General features: G+C 40.1%; 1 protein-coding gene across 1 annotated transcript; it reads left to right on the top strand.

Annotated features, from left to right (window-relative positions):
• The first annotated feature begins 385 nt into the window (after positions 1-385).
• MMP1 (matrix metallopeptidase 1) lies at positions 386-9,017 on the top strand. The gene is made up of 10 exons (XM_015115558.3): positions 386-578; positions 1,063-1,307; positions 1,401-1,549; positions 1,776-1,901; positions 2,966-3,121; positions 3,282-3,399; positions 5,818-5,951; positions 7,444-7,606; positions 8,133-8,236; positions 8,418-9,017. Exons 1-10 carry the CDS (start codon positions 474-476, stop codon positions 8,525-8,527), a joined length of 1,410 nt encoding a protein of 469 aa, XP_014971044.2. The 5' UTR covers positions 386-473; the 3' UTR covers positions 8,528-9,017.
• Positions 9,018-10,108: the final 1,091 nt, after the last annotated feature.

The following is a 10,108-nucleotide window of genomic DNA, read 5'->3' as shown; positions in this document are numbered from 1 at the left end:
GTGCGCAGTGTTAGTAATTCCACCCTCTGCCCGGGGAGCAAGGTATGTGGGGAAACCTGTAGCACTTTATGACCATCAGAATTAAGTCTTTTTTTAAAAGGTCATGGAGTATTCTTTGACCTGTGTATATAACAAGAGCCTTTCTCAAATCAGATAGAAATGAATTGGAGGAAACCACTGTTTACATGGCAGAGTGTGTCTCCTTCACACACGTCTTGTTTGAAGTTAATCATGACATTGCAACACCAGGTGATTCTAAGTGATCTGCTAGGAGTCACCATTTCTAACGATTGCTTAATCTATTCATAGCTAATCAAGAGGATGTTGTAAAACATGAGTCACATAGCCTCCGGCTTTCTAGAAAGGCAAGGACTCTATATATACAGAGGGAGCTTCCTAGCTGGGATATTGAAGCAGCAGGAAGCTGAGAAGTCATCACTTACCTTGGGCTGAGAAAGAAGACAAGGGCCAGTATGCACAGCTTTCCTCCACTGCTGCTGCTGCTGTTCTGGGGTGTGGTGTCTCACGGCTTCCCAGCGACTCTAGAAACACAAGAGCAAGATGTGGACTTAGTCCAGGTAAATGCTGCATTGCATCTGACAATAATGCAAATCTTTAGTTTGTATTTTTCTGCAGTAATATAATAGAGTTTTTTAAGGATGGATTTCCTATAAAGAGATTTTTTTCTTTGCTAGAAACAGCACCCTCCCCCAAAAACGTATCTAGCCATGCATAGGCTCTCCTTTTGCAGTTGGAGGTGAGAGTGAACTAAAGGAAGAGCATCCAAACCTCTCTCCACAAATTGTAGACTTGTAACAGTATGCAAATCTTGCTCTATAAAAGTTGCTCTGCTATGAAGTTCTTACTTCACAGTAATTAATAGTAGGAACATTTCTACTCTGAAATCTCATTTCTCACCAAAAATAAGGATAAAAGCAACTGCGAAATCTAAACACAAGCTTTAGAAGCAGTTCTCTGTTCTGGCTAAAACTTAACGCCATCAATTTTTAGAATAATGAGAAAGATTTTCCATGCAGTGTTTTGACAATTTTCTTTCTTCAGAAATACCTGGAAAAATACTACAACCTGAAGAATGATGGGAGACAAGTTGAAAAGCAGAGAAACAGTGGCCCAGTGGTTGAAAAATTGAAGCAAATGCAGGAATTCTTTGGGCTGAAAGTGACTGGGAAACCAGATGCTGAAACCCTGAAGGTGATGAAGCAGCCTAGATGTGGAGTGCCTGATGTGGCTCAGTTTGTCCTCACGGAGGGGAACCCTCGCTGGGAGCAAACGCATCTGACCTACAGGTAGGCAGATGGAGGGCCAGAGTGAGAGAGCTATTTCCCACGATAGTGGTAAGAAGTCATGTCCAATGTGTCTCTATCTTGTTTCATTCTAAGGATTGAAAATTACACGCCAGATTTGCCAAGAGCAGCTGTGGACCAGGCCATTGAGAAAGCCTTTCAACTCTGGAGTAATGTCACACCTCTGACATTCACCAAGGTCTCTGAGGGTCAAGCAGACATAATGATATCTTTTGTCAGGGGAGGTAAGTTCTTCTTGTAGAACCTCAACCTCACCTTGCCCTTAAATCTCGTAGCTGTGCAGCTGGAATTGCTTGTTTAAGAGGAATGTTGATTTTATGGGCTCAAAGAGGGAAACTGCATCACATTTGATGGAAGTCTATTGGCCTCTTAACAAAGCTAATGCTTGCCCTGCTGGCTTAGCTTACATAAGAACCACAAGGAAACTTCACTGAATTCTGTTTCTTTCAGATCATCGGGACAATTCTCCCTTTGATGGCCCTGGAGGAAATCTTGCTCATGCTTTTCAACCAGGCCCAGGTATTGGGGGGGATGCTCATTTTGATGAAGATGAAAGGTGGACCAACAATTTCAGAGGTAAGTCAATCAAATTTGCCTCTCTCAATTCTCCCCCCTCCCTTTCATGTTTCATTGTAATATTGGTTGATTTAGTTGAAAGAATCATTCGTAGAAGTATATATTTTTCTATTACCACTCAGAAAATCAGTGATATATTTAGAAAAGTGAAAGATCTTTTCTGCCGGCTAACAACATCTTAACAGTGACAACTAGGCCACTCTAAAATTTTTATTAAGAAAATGTTGAAAACTTTGATGTTTTACTTGTGGGCATCAACATTAAATCCTTTTAATTAGAAGAAAACAGCAAAATTTAACAGTGGTCATAAACTTACGTGGAAATTAAAGAAAATGAAGGCTTTTTGTATTTTCCAAAATTTCCAGCAGTCAACATTTATCAGTTTTGTAAATAAGAAATATATTAAATGTTAGGCTGGGCGCAGTGGCTCATGCCTATAATCCCAGTGATTTGGGAGGCCGAGGCAGGAAGGTCACAAGGTCAGGAGTTCGAGACCAGTCTGACCAACATGGTAAAACCCCGTCTCTACTAAAAATATAAAAATTCGACAGTCATGGTGGCACATGCCTGTCATCTCAGCTATTCAGGAGGCTGAGGCAGGAGAATCACTTGAACTCAGGAGGAGGAGGTTGCAGTGAGCCGAGACTGCACCACTGCACTCTAGCCTGGGTGACAGAGCAAGAATCCATCTCAAAAAAAAAAAAAGAAAAGAAAAGAAAAAGAAAAATATTTAAAGTTAATAGAACTTTATTGCTTCTCTGCAAAATAATACGTGTCATTTAATCATTGATAATATTGACTAATCCGTGGTGGGCTTTCAGTCAGCTGAATTTGTCTTTTAATTGCATCAGTGTAATCATAGAGTTTAGATTTCAACCTGTCTCTTCATTGTTAATAAACGCATGCCTTCTGCCTTCGGAAAAAAGATATACATACACATATTTCAAAAAGTCACTGATAAAATAGGAGCATTCTTCCTTGTAGTTGTAAATTATTTATTAGTTAAATGCCTCAAAACTGAATACATTTCAAATATTTACAAATGGATGTATTGGCCTTTTTAGAGTACAATTTATATCGTGTTGCGGCTCATGAATTTGGACATTCTCTTGGACTCGCTCATTCTACTGATATTGGGGCTTTGATGTATCCCAGCTACACCTTCAGTGGTGATGTTCAGCTAGCTCAGGATGACATTGATGGCATCCAAGCCATATATGGTGAGTATGGAGAAAAGCATTACCGACAAGGGCCTGGTGGTCTTTATACCTATTTCAAATAAAACAGTCATTAGCGATATCCTTGAAGAAGCTGTCTTCATTGTTTATGTGGTTTTCTAACACTAGGCAAAACTAACTGCAGGTATTTTGTTTTCCTTAGGAGGTTCCCAAAATCCTGTCCAGCCCACCGGCCCACAAACTCCAAAAGTGTGTGACAGTAAGCTAACCTTTGATGCTATAACGACGATTCGGGGAGAAGTGATGTTCTTTAAAGACAGGTAAGATGTCAGCTCTTCTTTGTGATCTGCATTTGTAATAATAACAACATTCACTACTATGGTTAACGATTATGCTTCACATGTTACTTATTTCACACTGATTTACATCTATAATTGTATGGTAGCAACTGCATGCATTTGTACAACATAATGTACTTGTAACAACTTTGTTTTCTACATGTATTAGGTTATCTGATCCTCAGAAAATAGAATTGATTTAGAAAATCAGTATGTATGGTCTTGTTTTACAGATCAGCAAAGTAAGTCAGAGAGAAGGAAAGAGATCTTTTGGGGGCATAGAGCTCATTGGTAGCAGAGCAGTTATTGGTCTTCTGTCCCCTACTTAGGTCTCTTTTCATTATGCGACTCTTTATCATGATAAGTATCATAGGACTTTCTTAGGAGAAAGTGGTCCTTTCCATAGCAACGTCTCCCTGATAAGGGTTGCATAGCCATCCTTTAATTATCTCCCGTGCCAGCCTGGGAAAATGGCCCTCCCAAAACCTATTTTCTTGAAGGGTCTCTGTTGCCCCCTGGAGGCCCAGAGAAGAAGAGATGGGACAGAGCCAATGCTGGGAAAGTCTCCAAGAACTGATGTAATCCCTCCTGGGACAGATAGGGGTAACATGGTGCTTCCCTCTTCAGAGAAGAATCCCAGTACTTCCTCTGCAGCATGTGGACTCAAAAAGGTTGGGGTCATCTCACATGCAAGGAGGAGGCCTGCTGTCTGTACCATAGTGATTCCTAAAGGATCAGGCAAAATAACACACTCTTTTGGTGTATTATTGCACACTGCATTTGGTGAATGATGTAGTCCACAGAAAGATCAACACATAGGAATTCAGGGTGGTCTGAAAGACTGGTTCTCTGCAGCCTTTCAAGTGCTGTGGCACTGTTTTACTACTCTGTAGTCGCATCTCTCCTAGAATTCCGGGCACTGGCTCATAATTCTTTCTGCCCACTCTTTAGTTTTTAAGTGTAAAAGATAAGGCTGGAGGTAAACTATACAGGATGTGGTTCAATGCTGGGACAAGTTAAGAAAACAGAGGGTTTTAAAGGAAACCTCTCAGTACAGCAGGACACACTTATCAAACCAAATAGTACTAGATGGAACGGGACCAATCTGAGAATTGCCAGAATTGAAAGGACACAGAGATCATTTAAATGTCGCCACATCGGGGAGACATGAAATGCTAGAGATAGAGATAGTAACTGATTTGCCTAAGGCATCACAGCCAGGCAGAGGCAGGATGGGACCTAGAAGTCAGGTTTCTGACAGCCAAAGCCATAGGCTTCCCTGTGGCCTAGAATCTGGAGCTCTTCTGTGTCAGCCCGCATGACAGTCCATGCTGTGCTGTTACCCTGGTCCCTATAAACTCTATAATCCACTTTGTGTAAGTACTACTAACCACGGGACAACAAAGGGAGTGGCTGCCAGACCTCAGTTTAAAAATCAACCTTAGCCTCTTACCAGCTGGGTGGCCTTAGACACCTCCCTTAGTCTCCCTGACCTCAATTTCTCATCCGCAAATACTCTCTTGTAGTGTCCTTGTGATAAGGTCTGATGTAAGGACTGGGCCTGGTGTGTTGTAAATAATCACTAAATATAGGATATTAGAGTCATGGTCCAGCTGGTAACGTGCACAGCCGATCCCTAATGGCTCACCAAAGCTGACTGTTAAATTTTGAAGAATTTTGCATATTAACTGTGAACCATAGCCATTATTAAAAATTAAATTATAGGCCAGGTGCAGTGGCTCACACTTGTAATTGCAGCACTTTGGGAGGCCGAGGTGGGGGAATCATTTGAGGTCAGGAGTTCAAGACCAGCCTGGCCAACACGGTGAAACCCTGTCTCTATTAAAAGTACAAAAATTAGCTGGGCGTGTTGGCCTGCACCTGTAATCCCAGCTACTCAGGAGGCTGAGGCAGGAGAATCCTTGAACCTGGGAGGCAGAGGTTGCAGTGAGCCAAGATTATACCACCGCACTCCAGCCTGGGCAACAGAGTGAGACTCTGTCTCAAAAAAGTAAATAAATAAAAAATAAATAGATAAAACTTAAATTATATAAACAAAATTAAATTACATTAAAAGGTAATAAAAATAATTAAAACATCTCTTTGTCATAATTTTACTGCATTTTTCTACTTGTTTATGTTCTTAAAGTTACTTGTGCCTATTTTATTTGTATGCTGTACAACGGTGCTCCACTGAGACTCGTGAAATTCATCATAATGGGAGTATTTCAACCTAGTGAAATCAGCAAATGCTATAAACCAACCCTCCTTTGGGGAGCTGAATGTTAAACATTTACTGGCACACCTCTAGTGCCAGCAACAAGAAGGAGCTGGAGCTGGATGTCTGCCAGAGATTACCAGAAATTAGATGGAAACTTTTCTTTCTTTTTTTCTAATCAGATTCTACATGCGCACAAATCCCTTCTACCAGGAAGTTGAGCTCAATTTCATCTCTGTTTTCTGGCCACAACTGCCAAAAGGGCTTCAAGCTGCTTACGAATTTGCCGACAGAGATGAAGTCCGGTTTTTCAAAGGTAATCCTTCTAATTATTTTTCACTGTTTTAATAAATCAATTTTTTATTCCCTTTGGGGCTGAGATATAAGGGTACTAGCTACATTCTCTCCCGGGACTTTTGAAAATCTCAGCTCACCAACCAAATCAATGGAAGTCCATCAACTTAACTAAACAGTGCATAGTGCATTTTGGAGTCATTTTAAACAAAAGGCAAATGACTGGAGAAAGAATGTTCTGGCCTTTTTAATGAATCTAGATTTACAAAAATATTTTCTGCACGAACTACGTATTTAAAACCCCCTTCATATTCCTGGGAATACTCAAAGTAAAAATCGAGACTTGGGCCAATCCTACAGAGGATGGAATAGAAAGATTTTGTTGCTATGATTTCCTAGACTCTATTTCAATACAAACTACCCTCTTGAGAAGGTGAGAGGCTCCCAGTAGGCAGTTAAGATAGGGGATGCCACAGCCCTGCTGTAAGAGTGTGGTCCTCAGACCAGCAGCATTGGCATCACCTGACAGTCTGTTACAAATTCAGAATCTCAGGTCCTGCTTCAGATCTTCTTTGATAGAATCTGAATTTTAACAAATTTCATGGGCAATTCATATGCACATCAAATTATGAGAAGTTCTGAATACTGTGAATTGATTGGGAGAAACTTCTTCGATTCTGTCAGAATGAAACACAATCCAATGATCAGCTCCTGGACTTTGAAGACACTGTGTCATGCACAAGTATTTTTACAAACATGTGTTTAGCATAGTACAATGAGTAAGACATTTGACTCAGCCATACACTCAAGGCAAAGAATTAAATGCAGGTCAGGTGGGCCAAACACTTTGAAACAGAATTTCTAGCCTTTAAATTATGAAATTAAAGGGATGTTAGAGACAGAAAGTTTCACATTCCTCTTTCATGAGGGGTAAATAGCACATGTGTACAATAAGAGAAATCTTGGCTTTAGTATATGAGACCAGCTTTATGTGATGAGGGGCTTAGTGAGTATAAACACGGAAACTGGACACAGCATTAATTCAAGTATTTGGAACTGTCTTCTAGCCAAATGCAGTGATTTGAATGCAGGATTGCAAATCCTTATAGGTTGTGAGTCACTACAGCACTCTTCCCTTTATTATACAAATTGTTTGAACTTCCACAGTCCATGAGCAAACCTGGAGAAACGAAGTTTCTATCACCAAGATGGCATAATTAACTCTTTAGTCATTTGAACATCTGACTTTTGAAAGAAGCCCCCAACCCCACAAATGAGTCATTCTCAAAGCTTGCTACAGATTAGAATCAACTAAGAAGCTTCAAAAGATAGACACATTTAATTGGTCTGGGATAGGGTCCTGGCATCAGTATTTTCAAAAATCTCCCTAGATGATTCTAATCTGCAGCCAGGGCACTGCACTAGCATGTGAAACTAAGAACTTACCTAGAAATTAACTTACTGCCTAGTGAAGTCTTAGGCAAGTGTTTTCATCACTGTTTCTTGATTGGCAGGGAATAAGTACTGGGCTGTTCAGGGGCAGAATGTGCTACCCGGATACCCCAAGGACATCTATAGCTCCTTTGGCTTCCCTAGAACTGTGAAGCATATCGATGCTGCTCTTTCTGAGGAAAACACTGGAAAAACCTACTTCTTTGTTGCTAATAAATACTGGAGGTAAGTTTAAGTGCAGAGAATGTTAGGGCCTCAGTTCTTTCTACATAAAAAGTTCTAGAACACCCCATTTCAAAGTGAGTCTCAAACTGCCTTGGCCAGCATCCTTTTCTGCAAATGGCTGCTGCCAATCTATCATCTATTTAGTCTGTTGACCAATAGTCATCACACAATGCCTGTACTGGGAATCCAGAGAATGTAGGGGGATGAATTTTAAAAGGATGTAGAATTGAGGGCATTCATCTTAACAGAGATACTTTTGCCAAAAGTTACTTGTCTTCCATAGTATGTTACCTCAATAGGACATAGCATAGAATCTACTGGAGAATTCGATGTTGGATTTCAGAGGGGCCTTAAAGGCCTTTTAGTTCACCCAGCATTCCACCTTACCCCATCTACTCCCCATTTCATGAATGATCTATTAAATGAAATATCCTGGTTAAATTCCTCATGGTATATTTTCTGTAATGATTTTGAGAGTGTACATGTTTAGCAAAAGGTCTGACACTCTTAACTCTTTTCTGACCAGGTATGATGAATATAAACGATCTATGGACCCAGGTTATCCCAAAATGATAGCACATGACTTTCCTGGAATTGGCAACAAAGTTGATGCAGTTTTCATGAAAGACGGTAAGCAAATATGCATGTATTTCCTCCATTTCATTGCCATAGCAATAGCATCATTATTGTTAGTTGGAACAACAAATGCCAAAAATATCTGCACTCACAAATGAATTGGTTTCTCAAGAATTCAAGTTAAACCTAGAAACTGCTTGTATAATGTAGTAAGTCTCTTTTGTTTTGTTTCTAGGATTTTTCTATTTCTTTCATGGAACAAGGCAATACAAATTTGATCCTAAAACGAAAAGAATTTTGACTCTCCAGAAAGCTAATAGCTGGTTCAACTGCAGAAAAAATTGAACATTACTAATTTGAATGGAAAATACATTATGTGAGTCCAAAGGAGGTGTTTTCCTGAAGAACTATTTTTTCAGTCATTTTTAACCTCTAGAATCACTGATACACAGAATATAATCTTATTTATACCTCATTTTGCATATTTTTTTACAATATAGAATGTAGCCCTTTTTGTACTGATATAATTTAGTTCCACAAATGGTAGGTACGAAAAGTCAAGTTCGTGGCTTATGGATTCATATAAGCCAGAGTTGCAAAGATCTTTTCCAGAGTATACAACTCTGACCTTGATCCCAGAGAGCAGCTTCAGTGACAAACATGTCTTTTCAAGACAGAAAGAGACAGGACACATGAGTCTTCACTGGAGGAAAAGCAGCTCAAGAACACATGTGCAGTCACTAGTGTCACCCTGGATAGGCAAGGGATAACTCTTCTTACACAAAATAAAGAGTTTTATGTTTGAAATAAAGTCAACCTTGTTTCTACTCTTTTATATACTTTCTATGATATTTATTAGTTATTTTCTGATGACACAGTCACACTTACAGAGACTGCTTTTCAAATTTGAAATGAGAAGTAGACAATATTAAAAAAAATTCATGTGGAAATTAGGATATACAAAATTAGGATATACAAAAATCTCAAATATTCTCTATTCACATGGAATTTATACTACATAAACTGGGGTGAGGGAGGGGAATCCGTTTCCCTTGCCCCATGTATGGATTCCAAAAGCGGTTTTAGATAAAATCAGTGACATCATGGTAGAGCATTCTAGGCGTATGTCATTTTCTCTCTTCTGAACATATGGGAGGGTTCCATTTTCCCACAGTCCAACTGCTTGCAGAGTTGGGTGGTGGGCAGTGGGGCATCTGACTACTTCTAACCAGTGGGTTGAGTGAAGAAGTGAAAAACATCATTTTCAGACTGGAACATTTAATTGCTGGTGGAAATTTCTCTAGTAGTCTACTCCTTCTGTCCTTCTGTGGTGGTTGTAGAAGTACATCATGAGAGAGTTGCCACAAGACAGAACAAGCTGAATTGCTGGAGATAACTGCTTTAAATAGTTACACAAACCTCAGTAGACTTTGCTTAAGTAGGAAATCAAATTTTAGGCTGGCCATGGTGGTTCACACCTATAATCCTAGTATTTTGAGTGGCTGAGATAGGAGGATTGCTTGAGCCTAGGAGTTCGAGACCAGCCTGGGCAACATAGTAAGGCTCCACCTCTACAAAAGAAATTTTGAAAATAGCTGGGTATAGTGGTACACACCTGTAGTCCCAGCTATTCAGAGGGCTGAGATGGGAGGATCACTTGAGCCCAGGAGTTGGAGGCTGCAGCGAGTCATAATCCCACCACTTTATTAGTCCGTTCTGACGTTGCTATACAGAATTACCTCAGACTGGGTAATTTATAAAGAAAATAAGTTTAATTGGCTCATAGTTTCACATGCTGTACAGGGAGCATGGCTGGGGAGGCCTCAGGAAACATAATCATGACAGAAGGTGAAAGAGAAGCTGGCATGTCCTACATGGCTGGAGCAAGAGGAAGACAGAGAGCAGGGGGAAGTGCTACACACTTTC

This window comes from Macaca mulatta, chromosome 14, assembly GCF_049350105.2.
Source record: "Macaca mulatta isolate MMU2019108-1 chromosome 14, T2T-MMU8v2.0, whole genome shotgun sequence".
In the NCBI taxonomy this organism is placed as follows: Eukaryota; Metazoa; Chordata; class Mammalia; order Primates; family Cercopithecidae; genus Macaca; species Macaca mulatta.
The sequence above is the reverse complement of the archived record's forward strand: the minus strand, read 5'-3'. Positions and strand labels throughout refer to the sequence as shown.

Excerpts from the sequence above, each read along its gene's own strand:
- MMP1 (XM_015115558.3), top strand. The coding sequence starts at position 474 with ATGCACAGCTTTCCTCCACTGCTGCTGCTGCTGTTCTGGGGTGTGGTG. Across the intron at positions 1,550-1,775 it reads GATATCTTTTGTCAGGGGAG|ATCATCGGGACAATTCTCCC; the intron begins GTAAGTTCTTCT and ends TGTTTCTTTCAG. Across the intron at positions 8,237-8,417 it reads TGCAGTTTTCATGAAAGACG|GATTTTTCTATTTCTTTCAT; the intron begins GTAAGCAAATAT and ends TTTTGTTTCTAG.